The following is an 11,871-nucleotide window of genomic DNA, read 5'->3' as shown; positions in this document are numbered from 1 at the left end:
CTCGGCCCGCCCCTGCTCGCGAGTGTCGGCGCCTGACGCTCGGCGGACTGTACCACCCTGCGTGGAGCCGTGGGGGGGGTCCGCTTCGGGTGGACGCGCGCCACGGGCCGCGTCGGGGAGACGCGAGGGGCTCGGCCGTGCACCGCGGGCGGGCGACGCTCGGAGCCTGCGGGGTAGCCGGGTGGGGGCTTCCGTCCCTCCTCGAGCGGCCGGCCGCACGCCGGCTCTTCCCTCCCCCCACCCCCCGCGGGCGGCAGCGGTAGTCGGGTCCGGCTGCGGCCCGGAGCGTTCGCTTGGGAGATGGCGGAGCCGCCGCGCCGCGGCCCGAGGAGGAGGCCTCGACAGCACGGGAGCCCGGCAGCCCCGGGACGCGGCGGCCGAGCCCGGGGACCGCGAGGACGCCGCCCACTCGGCCGGGTGAGCCGCTGCCTCCCTCCACAGGGACTCTCGGGGGTCTCTCTCCATCACTGTAACCCCGTGAGTGCCCGCCACCGAAACCACCCACAGGGTCGGCGTCCAGGGCGGTACGGCCCAGCGAGATAACCCCCCCCCGCCATGGGGAGTTGGGGGGTCCCCGTCCACCACCCTCCCGCACTTGTCTCCTCCTCTCCTGTTCGCCACCCAACGCCTGGGGCCCCCTCCTGCCCTCCCCACTGCCTGCCTGGATGTCACCGCAGTCCCCTCGCCTCTCAGCGCCCCCCAGTGCCCCGTCCTCCCCCCCCCCACGTTGATGCCCCCGTCAGTGCGTTCAGCTCCACCAGCGACCTCGGGTTTACAGGGTCTCCCCACCCTGGAGGCCACGTCCCCACTCGGGTACCACCTTTCCATACCCATGGCATCAGCTCTGCTGGCTTTCCAGCTGGCGGGCCCACAGACGCTCAGCCCTCTCCTATTTGCTGTCCGGTTTGTCCGATGACCCTTGAGAAACTTCCCACTGTGACAACACATGTTCCTCTTCCAATATTTATCATCCTGCCCCCCACCGGCCCCAGTAGCTCTCCCATGACCCCTTCCCTAAATGTTGCTGTCTTCTCTAGGTATGAAGCTAAAATGCAGCGGTTAACAGTACCGTGCTCTGGAACCTGACAGGCCTGACCTTTGAATCCCAGTTCCTCCACCGCCTGAGCTGTGTGATCCTGGGCAAGTTAGTAAACTTCTTTGAATCTCAAATTATTCATGGGTAAAATGGGAATGAGCATGGCACCTGGGTTTTTCCTACCTCTTAGAGCTGGTATGAAAATTAACTGGATACTTCCTTTTTAAAAGAAAAAAAAAAAACTATGTCTGCCGTGGGGGCACACGCCTTTAATCCCAGTATTCGGGAGGCAGAGGTAGGAGGATTGCCATGAGTTAAATATATATTTATATTTATTTACAGAGGGAGAGAGAAGGGTACACCAGGGCCTCTAGCCCCTGAAAATGAACTCCAGGTGCTTGTGCCACTATGTACATCTGGCTTTACATGGGTACTGGGGAATTGAACCCAAGCAGTCAGGCTTTGCTAGGAAGTACCTTTTTAACCATTAAGCCATCTGTCCAGCCCAAATACGGATACTTTCTGATGTACATCCTAACAAACTTATCATAAGTTGAGGAGATCCTAAGTCAGAAATGCATTTGATACACTTAACCTACTGAGCATGATAGCCTAGCCACACAGTGCACTGTGGAGTGTCAGTCCTGTAACCTGGTCATGTGGCTAACTGGGAGCTGCTCTTCGTTGCTTGACATCACATGAGAGTATCCCACTGCCCATCCCAGTAGCCTGGGAAAAGATTAAAGTTCAAGGTGCGGGGTTATAAATACTAGCCTGGCATGTGCAAAACCCAGGTCATCCCCAGCACTAAAAACCAAACACAAGACACTGAAGTACAGTTTATGCTCTGTGTTTATCATTTGCTCTCTGTAATGAAGCATCAGTCAAGGCCATCTGTAAAGCTCCTGGAAGAATGTCTGACAAGTAGTACTCTCTCAGCGATATTAGCTATTACTGACGTAAGTGATAGAGCCCCAGATACCACCTTGCCCTTGGTGACTTCTCCCTACTGTGAGTCCCTAGTTTCCTCTGATTCTTAGAATTCAGTGCTGTCTGTCTGTCTCTCCTCTCAGATTGAATTCAGGAGCCTCCTGCACTCTGTGTGCTTTGCCACTGATCTATGACTCTAGCCCCATCATGGTTTTTACGCTCTCTCCCAGCTCTCCTGTCAACTAGTTATACCCAGGCCAAAGCTGAGCTCTTCTTCCATTTTGTGTCTGAATTCTGAAAGACTGTCTCTCCCTGTTCATCACTGAGGTGTGTGTACTGGGATTGTCAGCCACAGGGCTTACTAGGAGTAGCTAAGATAAAGAGTGACTGAAACTCGTAGAAGCAGTCTATTTATGAAAACAATAGAGCTAGAGAGATGGCTTAGCAGTTAAATGCTTGCCTGTGAAGCCTAAGGACCCAGGTTCAAGGCTCAATTCCCTACATAAGCCAGATGCACAAGGTGGCACATGCATCTGGAGTTCATTAGCAATGACTGGAGGCCCTGGCACTCCCATTCTTTCTCTGTCATTCTCAAATAAATAAATAAAAATAAACAAAAAGAAATAAAAAGAAAGAAAGCCCCGAGTTAGGTCTCTTTGAACCTTTTTTGTTTGTTTGTTTTGTTTTGTTTTTTGAGGCAGGGTCTCACTCTAGCTCAGGCTGACCTGGAATTCACTATGTCGTGTCAGGGTGGCCTGGAACTCAACAGCGATCCTCCTACCTCTGCCTCCCAAGGGCTGGGATTAAAGGCGTGCGCCACCATGCCTGGCTTGAAACTTTTGTTTTTGTTTTTCGAGGTAGGGTCTCCCTCTAGCCCAGGCTGACCTGAAATTCACAATGTAGTCTCAGGGTAGCCTCGAATTCACAGCGATCCTCCTACCTCTGCCTCCCAAGGGCTGGGATTAAAAGTGTGCACCACCACACCCAGCTTTCTTTTTTTAATGTAATTGTTTCTGTTTCTGACATTTTCATGCATGTATGTAATGTATTTTTCTTTTTTTCTTAAAACTGTTTTCTGATCACATTGTCTTACTCTTTCTTATTGACTGGTAAGATATAAGCTTCTGCTGCTGTTATCTGTCACTCTGTTCTATAACAGGACTCAGTCCTTCCTGTAATTCCAGGCTAACTCGGACCTGTCTGTGCTATTCTGGAATAAGAACGTAATACCACCTTGGTTACTGTAGGAAAGAGAACTGGCATGGACAGAAAGAGACTGTAGACTTAGTTTTCTGACTTTCTTGGGTGCTAGTAACTTGGTCTGCTTTGGGGCCACACAATCCTGGCGCAGATGAGGTGAAGGGTAAGGGTTAGAAAAATTTTCTCAGGCAGTAGAAAGGAAAATCTCCAGGTTGTGGATTCAGAAGCTAATAGAACAAGCAGGTAGCTAGTAGTACCCTTTCCCCTCTCAGGTTCTCCTACCCTCCTGTCCTCATGACTGCAGATTCGTTGGTGCTGTTGGGTGTGATAGTGGGTTTGATTGATGTGGAAGATTAACAAGCTCGTGGGTTTCCTCCTATCTGATGTTTCGTTGGGCCACGAGACTTCCGAAGCTCTCCATCCCGTTCTTAGAGAGAAACCATAGCTCCTGCTCATTGGCCAGCTGCTCAGTCACGGTACTGGGAACCAGTTCCTTCCAGAACAGACCTACTTGCACCTTCCTGGGCTGTTTGGTCTCTTTTAGCCCTTGATAAGCAGTTGTAGTACACTTCTCTGGCTTGAACCAAGAATTTGGACATTCGTGCTAGGTATTCTAGGAACGGATAAAGCTATGACTCTAAGGTATGGGACTCAGCTTGTCTTCCTCTATAGGAGCTCCTCCCACCCCACTTTTTTTTCTTTTTGTTTTTTGTTTGTTTGTTTCGGTTTTTAGAGGTGAGTCTCAATTTAGCCCAGGCTGACCTGGAATTCACTATGTAGTCTTAGGGTGGCTTCAAAGTCATGTGGATCCTCCAACCTCTGCCTTCTGAGTTCTGAGGGATTAAAGGCGTGCACCACCATGCCTGGATCCTTTTTTTTTTTCTTTAGGATAAATCTAGTGAGCTGAAGGTGAGAGATAGGATGAGGAGGAGAAGGATTAATGACAGACTTTCACGTTAATTTCTTTTTCTTACAGATCTACAAACCTGCCTGACTTCTGATGTGAATAGCTCCACCTGAGCTGAGGGAGCTAGATTTTCAGCCTGAAGCATGGGCCAGGAGGCCATGGTGACCTGAGACCAGTGGACTCTGTCCAGTTACTCCTTGCTGTCTTTCTGCCCCATGTACCGCCTAAGAGGATTTGCATCCATCTCTTCAGGGAACTGACCCTGAGGGAATCCATTCCCCTATTGTCCTATTTTTCTGTCCTCCCCAAATAGTTCCACCCTACAGAACTCCTGTCTCCCATCCCCCGAGGTGGTCCCCATCCCTCCCTCATCCCCCCGCCATGCTCCAGCTGTGGAAGGTGGTACGCCCAGCTCGGCAGCTGGAACTGCATCGCCTCATACTGCTGCTGATTGCTTTCAGCCTGGGCTCCATGGGCTTCCTGGCTTACTACGTGTCTACCAACCCCAAGGCCAAGGAACCTCTGCCTCTGCCCTTGGGAGACTGCAGTAGCAGTGGGGCAGCTGGCCCTGGCCCTGCGCGGCCTCCAGTCCCACCTCGGCCTCCTAGGCCTCCAGAAACAGCTCGAACCGAACCCGTGGTCCTTGTATTTGTGGAAAGTGCATATTCTCAGCTGGGGCAGGAGATTGTGGCCATCTTGGAGTCTAGTCGCTTTCGTTACAGCACTGAGCTGGCACCTGGTCGAGGGGATATGCCCACGCTGACTGATCATACCCGTGGCCGCTATGTCTTGGTTATTTATGAGAACCTTCTCAAGTATGTTAACTTGGATGCCTGGAGTCGGGAACTGCTAGACCGGTACTGTGTGGAGTATGGCGTGGGCATCATTGGCTTTTTCCGAGCCCATGAGCACAGCCTTCTCAGTGCCCAACTTAAGGGCTTTCCCCTGTTTCTACACTCAAATTTGGGGCTCCGGGACTACCAAGTGAATCCTTCTGCCCCCCTACTGCATCTCACGCGCCCCAGCCGCTTGGAGCCAGGGCCACTGCCTGGTGAGGACTGGACCATCTTCCAATCCAATCACAGTACATATGAACCAGTGCTTCTTGCCAGCCTTCGGCCAGCTGAGCCCCCACTACCAGGACCAGTGCTGCGTCGGGCCCGGCTTCCCACTGTCGTGCAGGATCTAGGGCTTCATGATGGCATCCAGCGGGTGCTCTTTGGCCACAGCCTTTCTTTTTGGCTCCACAAACTTGTTTTTGTTGATGCTGTTGCATACCTCACTGGCAAGCGCCTCTGCCTGGACCTTGACCGCTACATCTTAGTAGACATTGATGACATCTTTGTGGGCAAAGAAGGTACTCGCATGAAGGTAGCTGATGTTGAGGTCAGTATTGCCATCTCTGAAATGTTTTTTCTTGAAATTTGTTTCTGGCTTGTCAGACTCTGTCTTTATTCTGAGCTTGTCATAGGTACAAAGCTCCTGTGCTTTGCGTTGTGCAGGCAAGGAGAGTGGCAGTTATAGTTCTTCATCTGCTTTGTCTTTTTTTTTTTTTTTTTCCTGAGGTACGATCTCGCTCCAGTCCGGGCTGACTCAATCTCAGGGGGGCCTTGAACTCATGGTGATCCTACCTCTGCCTCTGGAGTGCTGGGATTAAAGACGTGCACCACTGCGCCTGGCCTGTTTTGTCCTTCTCTCTGATGTCTCTACTACTCTCCTCAGGCTCTGTTGACCACCCAGAACAAACTCAGGACTATAGTCCCCAACTTTACCTTCAACCTGGGCTTCTCGGGCAAATTCTACCATACTGGTGAGCTTATTCTTAACCCTGATCCTTCTACATATCAGTTTTAGTTTGATCTGTCTCTTCACCGTTCCCCCTGGATAAGAGGGGCGAAGTTTGGGGTCAGAGTGCTGTGAGGAGCTAGTGGTGGACTTGAAGTTAGCTGGAGCTGGATGGCTGGACGGCATGTTGACAGTGGGGCACATACAAAGTCTTGGGCCTTGGTGCAGGGGACAGGAATGTCCCAAGGATGGAAGATAGTCACTGTTGTTACAAAACAAGGGACATTGGGGCTGACTGGTTGTGGTTAACTCTTAGTGTGTGGTCACAGGGACAGAGGAGGAGGATGAGGGGGATGACATGCTCCTGAGGCACCGCAGAGAGTTCTGGTGGTTTCCCCACATGTGGAGCCACATGCAGCCACACCTGTTTCACAATCGTTCTGTGCTCGCTGACCAGATGAGGCTCAACAAACAGTTTGCTTTGGTGAGACCCTTGAATCTTTCCCATACTTTCTCCCAAAGATAATGCTTCCTTTTCATCTTCCCCTAATGAAACACCCTTAACCTTCCCTTTCCAGTCGTCTTTCTGTGGAGGCATCCCCACCCTCTTTACCCTCTATTCCCCAAACCTCACCAGGTCCTGGTGAGAGTCTATGCCATTCCCAGGAGCATGGGATTCCCACGGATCTGGGGTATGCTGTGGCCCCCCACCACTCGGGTGTGTACCCCATCCACACGCAGCTCTATGAGGCCTGGAAATCTGTGTGGGGCATCCAGGTGACCAGCACTGAAGAGTACCCGCATCTCCGCCCTGCCCGCTACCGCCGTGGCTTCATTCACGATGGCATCATGGTGAGGGGCTCCTACTACAAACTTGAATCAAACTCTACACTTACAGCCTTCAGCCTGCACTGACATGACTTGTTAATTTGCCATTTCAAACTCATCCACATAATAGAAGCTAAAAATTAGGAAAAATAGGGCTGGAAAGATGGCACAGTGATTAAGACATTTGCCTGCAAAGTCTAAGGACCCAAGTTCAATTACCCAGTACCCATGTAAAGCCGGATGTACAAGGTAGCACATGTGTCTGGAGTTCATTTGCAGTGGCTAAAGGCCCTGGTGTGCCCATTCTCTCTCTCTTTCACAAAAATAAGTAAAATATTTTCTTAAAGAATTATGAAAAGCTAGGCTTTCTTTTTTAAAAGTTATTTTGGTTTTTCTGAAGTAGGTTCTCACTGTAGCCCAGGCTTACCTGGAATTCAGTCTGTAGTCCCAGGCTGGCCTCAAACTCACAGTGTTCCTCTGCCTCTGCCTCCTGAGTGTTGGGATTAAAAGTGTGCGCCACCATGTTTTATTTATTAGAGAGAGTGAGTGTACACATTCCATTGGCTCTTGCCACTGCAGACTAACTCCAGACAGTTGAGGCACTTTGCACATGTGACTACGTGGATGCTAGGGAATCAAGCCTGGGCTGGCAGGCTTGCAAGCAAGGGCCTTTAACTACTGAGGTACCTCCCCATCCTCACACTAGGTGTTCTACAAACCCAGGAAATCCCTATGACTGACTTTTCCTTCATCTATTTTCCATTCTACCTTTCCTGTCTCATCTGTTCTTGTGTCCTCTTTGCCTCTTAGGTGCTCCCCCGTCAGACATGTGGCCTGTTCACGCATACAATCTTCTACAATGAGTATCCTGGAGGTTCTCGTGAACTAGACCGGAGCATCCGAGGTGGAGAGCTCTTTTTGACAGTGCTGCTTAATCCGGTAAGGTGGCAAGAAGAGCTAAAAGAGCCGGGCGTGGTGGCGCACGCCTCTAATCCCAGCACTCGGGAGGCAGAGGTAGGAGGATCGCCGTGAGTTCGAGGCCACCCTGAGACTACACAGTGAATTCCAGGTCAGCCTGGGCTAGAGTGAGACCCTACCTCGGGGGAAAAAAAAGAGCTAAAAGACTGAGAGCCAAAATGTTTGCAGACTGAGGCTCCTGATTCTGAGGTGGGTTAGGCTCTCTAAATCTAACATAAGGTCACCTTGCAGATCAGCATCTTTATGACTCACCTGTCCAACTATGGAAATGACCGGCTGGGCCTGTACACCTTCGAGAGCCTGGTGCGCTTTCTCCAGTGCTGGACGCGGCTGCGTCTACAGACTCTTCCACCTGTCCCTCTTGCACAAAAGTACTTTGAACTTTTCCCTCAAGAGCGAAGCCCACTATGGCAGGTTAGGGTGGAACTCAGGTGGATGAGGTCCTATGGGAGTTGGGGTTTAAGTAAAGGTTAGTCCTTATCAGATCCTTGCTTCATCTTCAGAATCCCTGTGATGACAAGAGGCACAAAGATATCTGGTCCAAGGAGAAAACCTGTGATCGACTCCCTAAGTTCCTCATTGTGGGTCCCCAGAAGACAGGTAAGTAAATTGTCCTTAGCCCACTTACCTTACCCTGCATTAAACCTGAAGGGTCCCTTGTTAGCCCTACTCCTGGTTGATCTAGTCTCTTGAGACAGAGTCTATGACTCATGTCCGTAATTTCGACACTTGGGAGGCTGAGGTAGGAGATAGCCAAGTAGTTCAAGGCCAGTCTGGACACATAGTGAATTCCAAGCTATTCTGGGCTATAAGGTGAGATTCTGTTTCAAAATAGCAGGGTGTGGTGGTGCACACCTTTAATCCCAGCACTTGCGAGGCAGAGGTAGGAAGATTGCTGTGAGTTCAAGGCCAGCCTGAAACTACATAGTGAATTTCAGGTCAGCCTGGGCTAAAGCAAAGCCATACCTTGAAAAACCAACAAGTTGGAGAGATGGCTTAGCAATTAAGGTGTTTGCCTGTGAAGCCAAAGGATCCAGGTTCGATTATCCAGTACCCACATAAGCTAGATATACAAGGTGGCAAATGCGTCTGGAGTTCATTTGCAGTGGTTGGAAGCCCTGGTACACCCTGTCTCTCTCAAATAAGTATATTTTTAAAAGTCTGGCCAGGCATGGTGGCACACATCTTTAATCCCAGCATTAGGGCTGAGGTGGGAGGATAACCATGAATTCAAGGCCAGTCTAGGATACATAATGAGTTCCAGGTCAGCCTGGGCAAGAGTGAGACCATCTGTAAAAAACAGCTGGGCATGTTGGCACACACCTTTAATCCCAGCACTCGGGAGGCAGAGGTAGAAGGATCACCATGAGTTTGAGGCCACCCTGAGACTACAACCTGGGCTAGAGTGAAACCCTGCCTAGAGAAAAAAAATCATCATCATTTGAAGTTTTGACCATGTATGTGTAGTTATTTTGTTTTGCTTTTAGGGTGGAGGTTGAACCCAGGGTCTTCATGTGCTAGGCAAGTGCTCTACCACTGAGTTTACCTCCAGCCTCCACATGTGGAGTTTTAAAAAGATCTACAAATAGCCAGATCTGATTGTGCAGGCCTGTAATCCCAGCTACTTGGGAGGCTAAGATAGGAGGATCTCAAGTTCCAGACTACACAGTAAGTTCAAGAAAGCCTGAGCAACTTAATAAGACCCTATCTCAAAACAAAGAGATGTAAGGGTATAGCTCAATGTTAAAGTACTCACATGCCTAGGTGACACCTGTGACACCCTAAGTCAATCCCTAGTGCAAATACGTTGTGTGTGTATGTGCATGCATGTATGTATACACACATACACAAGTGCTTCTCATACTGTCAAAGCAGAGGTCCACCATTTTAACCTTTCCCGAGCCTCTCACTGTAGTTTGGCCAAAGGGATTTTATTACCTAGAATAATTGTTGTCTTCATTTCTTCAAATTCATGCTGTCCATCTGACCTTGGCTGCAATGGCCTGTCTTTCTGTTCCATTTAGGCACCACAGCTGTTCATTTCTTCCTGAGCCTGCACCCAGCTGTGACTAGCAGTTTTCCTAGCCCCAGCACCTTTGAGGAGATTCAGTTCTTCAATGGCCCTAATTACCACAAGGGTATTGATTGGTGAGATTGGGATCCCTTTGAGTGCCTCTCAGAGAAACATTTTTTCTCCAAAAACCCCACTGCAGCAGCTTCTATCAGCTCAGACATCTTGCTCCTTCATTCTGAAAATTCCTCTGCCTTTTTTCTGTGCTCATTCTTAGGTACATGGACTTCTTCCCTGTCCCTTCCAATGCCAGCACTGACTTCTTGTTTGAAAAAAGTGCTACCTACTTCGACTCAGAGGTTGTACCACGGAGGGGTGCTGCCCTCCTGCCACGAGCCAAGATCATCACTGTGCTCACCAACCCTGCTGACAGGGCCTACTCCTGGTATCAGGTCTGCCTACAGCTAAGGATATATTGGGCCTGAAGGGAGGTGGAGGAGCTAGTAACTACCAAGAGGGTAGGGAAAACTAAACTAGTCCCTTGGGGAAGGTAGCTATTACCACACCAAGAATGAGGAAAATAATTTTGTCAGATCCGAAGTCCTGGGGCTGGGAAGATCATCAGTTTAAGGTACTTGCTTGCAAAGCCTGCCAGCCTAGTTTCAAGTCCCAAGCCACCCAAGTAAGCCAGATGCAAAACGCAGCACAGGCATCTGGTGGTGTAGAGGCAAGAGGCCCTGGCATACCCACACACACACAGGTGAAATAAATTAAAAAACAAAACAAAACAAGTCCCTTCTGCTCCTATATGTTGTCTTTCAGCATCAGCGAGCACATGGAGACCCAGCTGCTCTGAATTATACCTTCTACCAGGTGATTTCAGCTTCCTCTCAGGCCCCTCTGGTACTACGCTCCCTCCAGAACCGCTGTCTGGTCCCTGGTTACTATTCTACCCATCTACAACGTTGGCTGACTTACTATCCCTCTGGACAGGTATAATCCCCCAAGAGCCCTCACTGGGGTCCCCCTAACCTACAGCCCAGAGTCTTAGGAATCCAGAGGGAACCACATCCGTATCCCTTTAGTTGCTGATTGTGGATGGGCAGGAGCTGCGTATCAACCCTGCAGCCTCAATGGAGAGCATCCAGAAGTTCCTGGGTATCACACCCTTTCTGAACTACACACGGACCCTCAGGTGGGAGAGCATGACCCAGGGAAGGAATGACTGGGAGAAATGGGGAAGTAGATTGTCCTCTTTGGAAGAGATGTGTCCCTGCGCACTGGGAGAGGTAGCATGCATTTATGGGGCTTGGATCTCTCTTCTCCCTGACATCTGATGACCTGTTTGTTTGAGCAGGTTTGATGAAGATAAAGGATTTTGGTGCCAGGGACTTGAAAGTGGTAAAACTCGCTGTCTAGGGAAGAGCAAAGGCCGGAGGTACCCAGACATGGACACAGAGGTAAGTAAAATCTAGGGCAGGGAACTCTGCTCCCTCTCTGGGGAATGATCTTACCCCGCTCCTGTTCATTTTTTTTTTTTTCTCCTGTCAGTCGCGCCTTTACCTTACGGACTTTTTCCGGAACCATAATTTGGAACTATCAAAGCTGCTAAACCGACTTGGCCAACCTATCCCCTCATGGCTTCGGGAAGAACTGCAGCATTCCAGTGTGGGCTGATGTCCCAGCCTTCCTCTACCAGCAAAAAAAGCCTGCAGCTTCCCTGAGGGGCAAGCTTAGAGCTGGGTCCACAAGGGGGATTTGCTTGGTCTGGCCCTCCCCTTCTACCTCAGTGGCCCTCAGGACTGAGATGGCTGAGAAGGGAAGGGCATCCCTTTCCCAATAGCTCTGGGGCTAATTAAGGGGTGTCCTTTACTACCCCATACCATGGTACTAAGTACCTTTGATCCATGAACCTGGGAGGTGGGAAGGAGAAGGTCCAGGCAGGGTGTAGAGGAATGTATTAAGTCAATGATTTCCCTCTTCATCCCCAGCAGTGTATCTGTCTACACCTGGCTATGGGAGGGACCCTTGCTGTGGCAGTGGGAACTACCTGTGGCCCGGCCTCCCTAATGTCGTTCACATTGAATGGGGACGAGGTCGGACAGTGGCTCAGAGAGCTGAGTATGAGCCCTAACTGTGGGCTACAGATAACCTGAATAAACACCCTTATTTTTCTGTTTTGTCTGCTTTCCTACT

General features: G+C 50.2%; 1 protein-coding gene across 2 annotated transcripts; it reads left to right on the top strand.

Annotated features, from left to right (window-relative positions):
- Positions 1-335: 335 nt before the first annotated feature.
- Ndst2 (N-deacetylase and N-sulfotransferase 2) lies at positions 336-11,850 on the top strand. 2 transcript variants are annotated; one of them, XM_004657933.2, is made up of 15 exons: positions 336-417; positions 1,038-1,144; positions 4,143-5,459; positions 5,796-5,883; positions 6,188-6,342; positions 6,525-6,710; positions 7,497-7,625; positions 7,896-8,078; positions 8,168-8,264; positions 9,689-9,812; positions 9,953-10,127; positions 10,498-10,668; positions 10,761-10,870; positions 11,033-11,135; positions 11,227-11,850. In XM_004657933.2, exons 3-15 carry the CDS (start codon positions 4,455-4,457, stop codon positions 11,350-11,352), a joined length of 2,652 nt encoding a protein of 883 aa, XP_004657990.1. In that variant the 5' UTR covers positions 336-417; positions 1,038-1,144; positions 4,143-4,454; the 3' UTR covers positions 11,353-11,850. The 2 variants fall into 2 exon arrangements, with proteins under 2 accessions (XP_004657990.1, XP_044993288.1); XM_045137353.1 differs by having other exon boundaries at positions 10,761-10,833; positions 11,227-11,368.
- The last annotated feature ends 21 nt before the right edge of the window (positions 11,851-11,871 follow it).

The sequence above is a fragment of the Jaculus jaculus genome, chromosome 18 (genome assembly GCF_020740685.1).
Source record: "Jaculus jaculus isolate mJacJac1 chromosome 18, mJacJac1.mat.Y.cur, whole genome shotgun sequence".
Taxonomy (NCBI): domain Eukaryota; kingdom Metazoa; phylum Chordata; class Mammalia; order Rodentia; family Dipodidae; genus Jaculus; species Jaculus jaculus.
The sequence above is the reverse complement of the archived record's forward strand: the minus strand, read 5'-3'. Positions and strand labels throughout refer to the sequence as shown.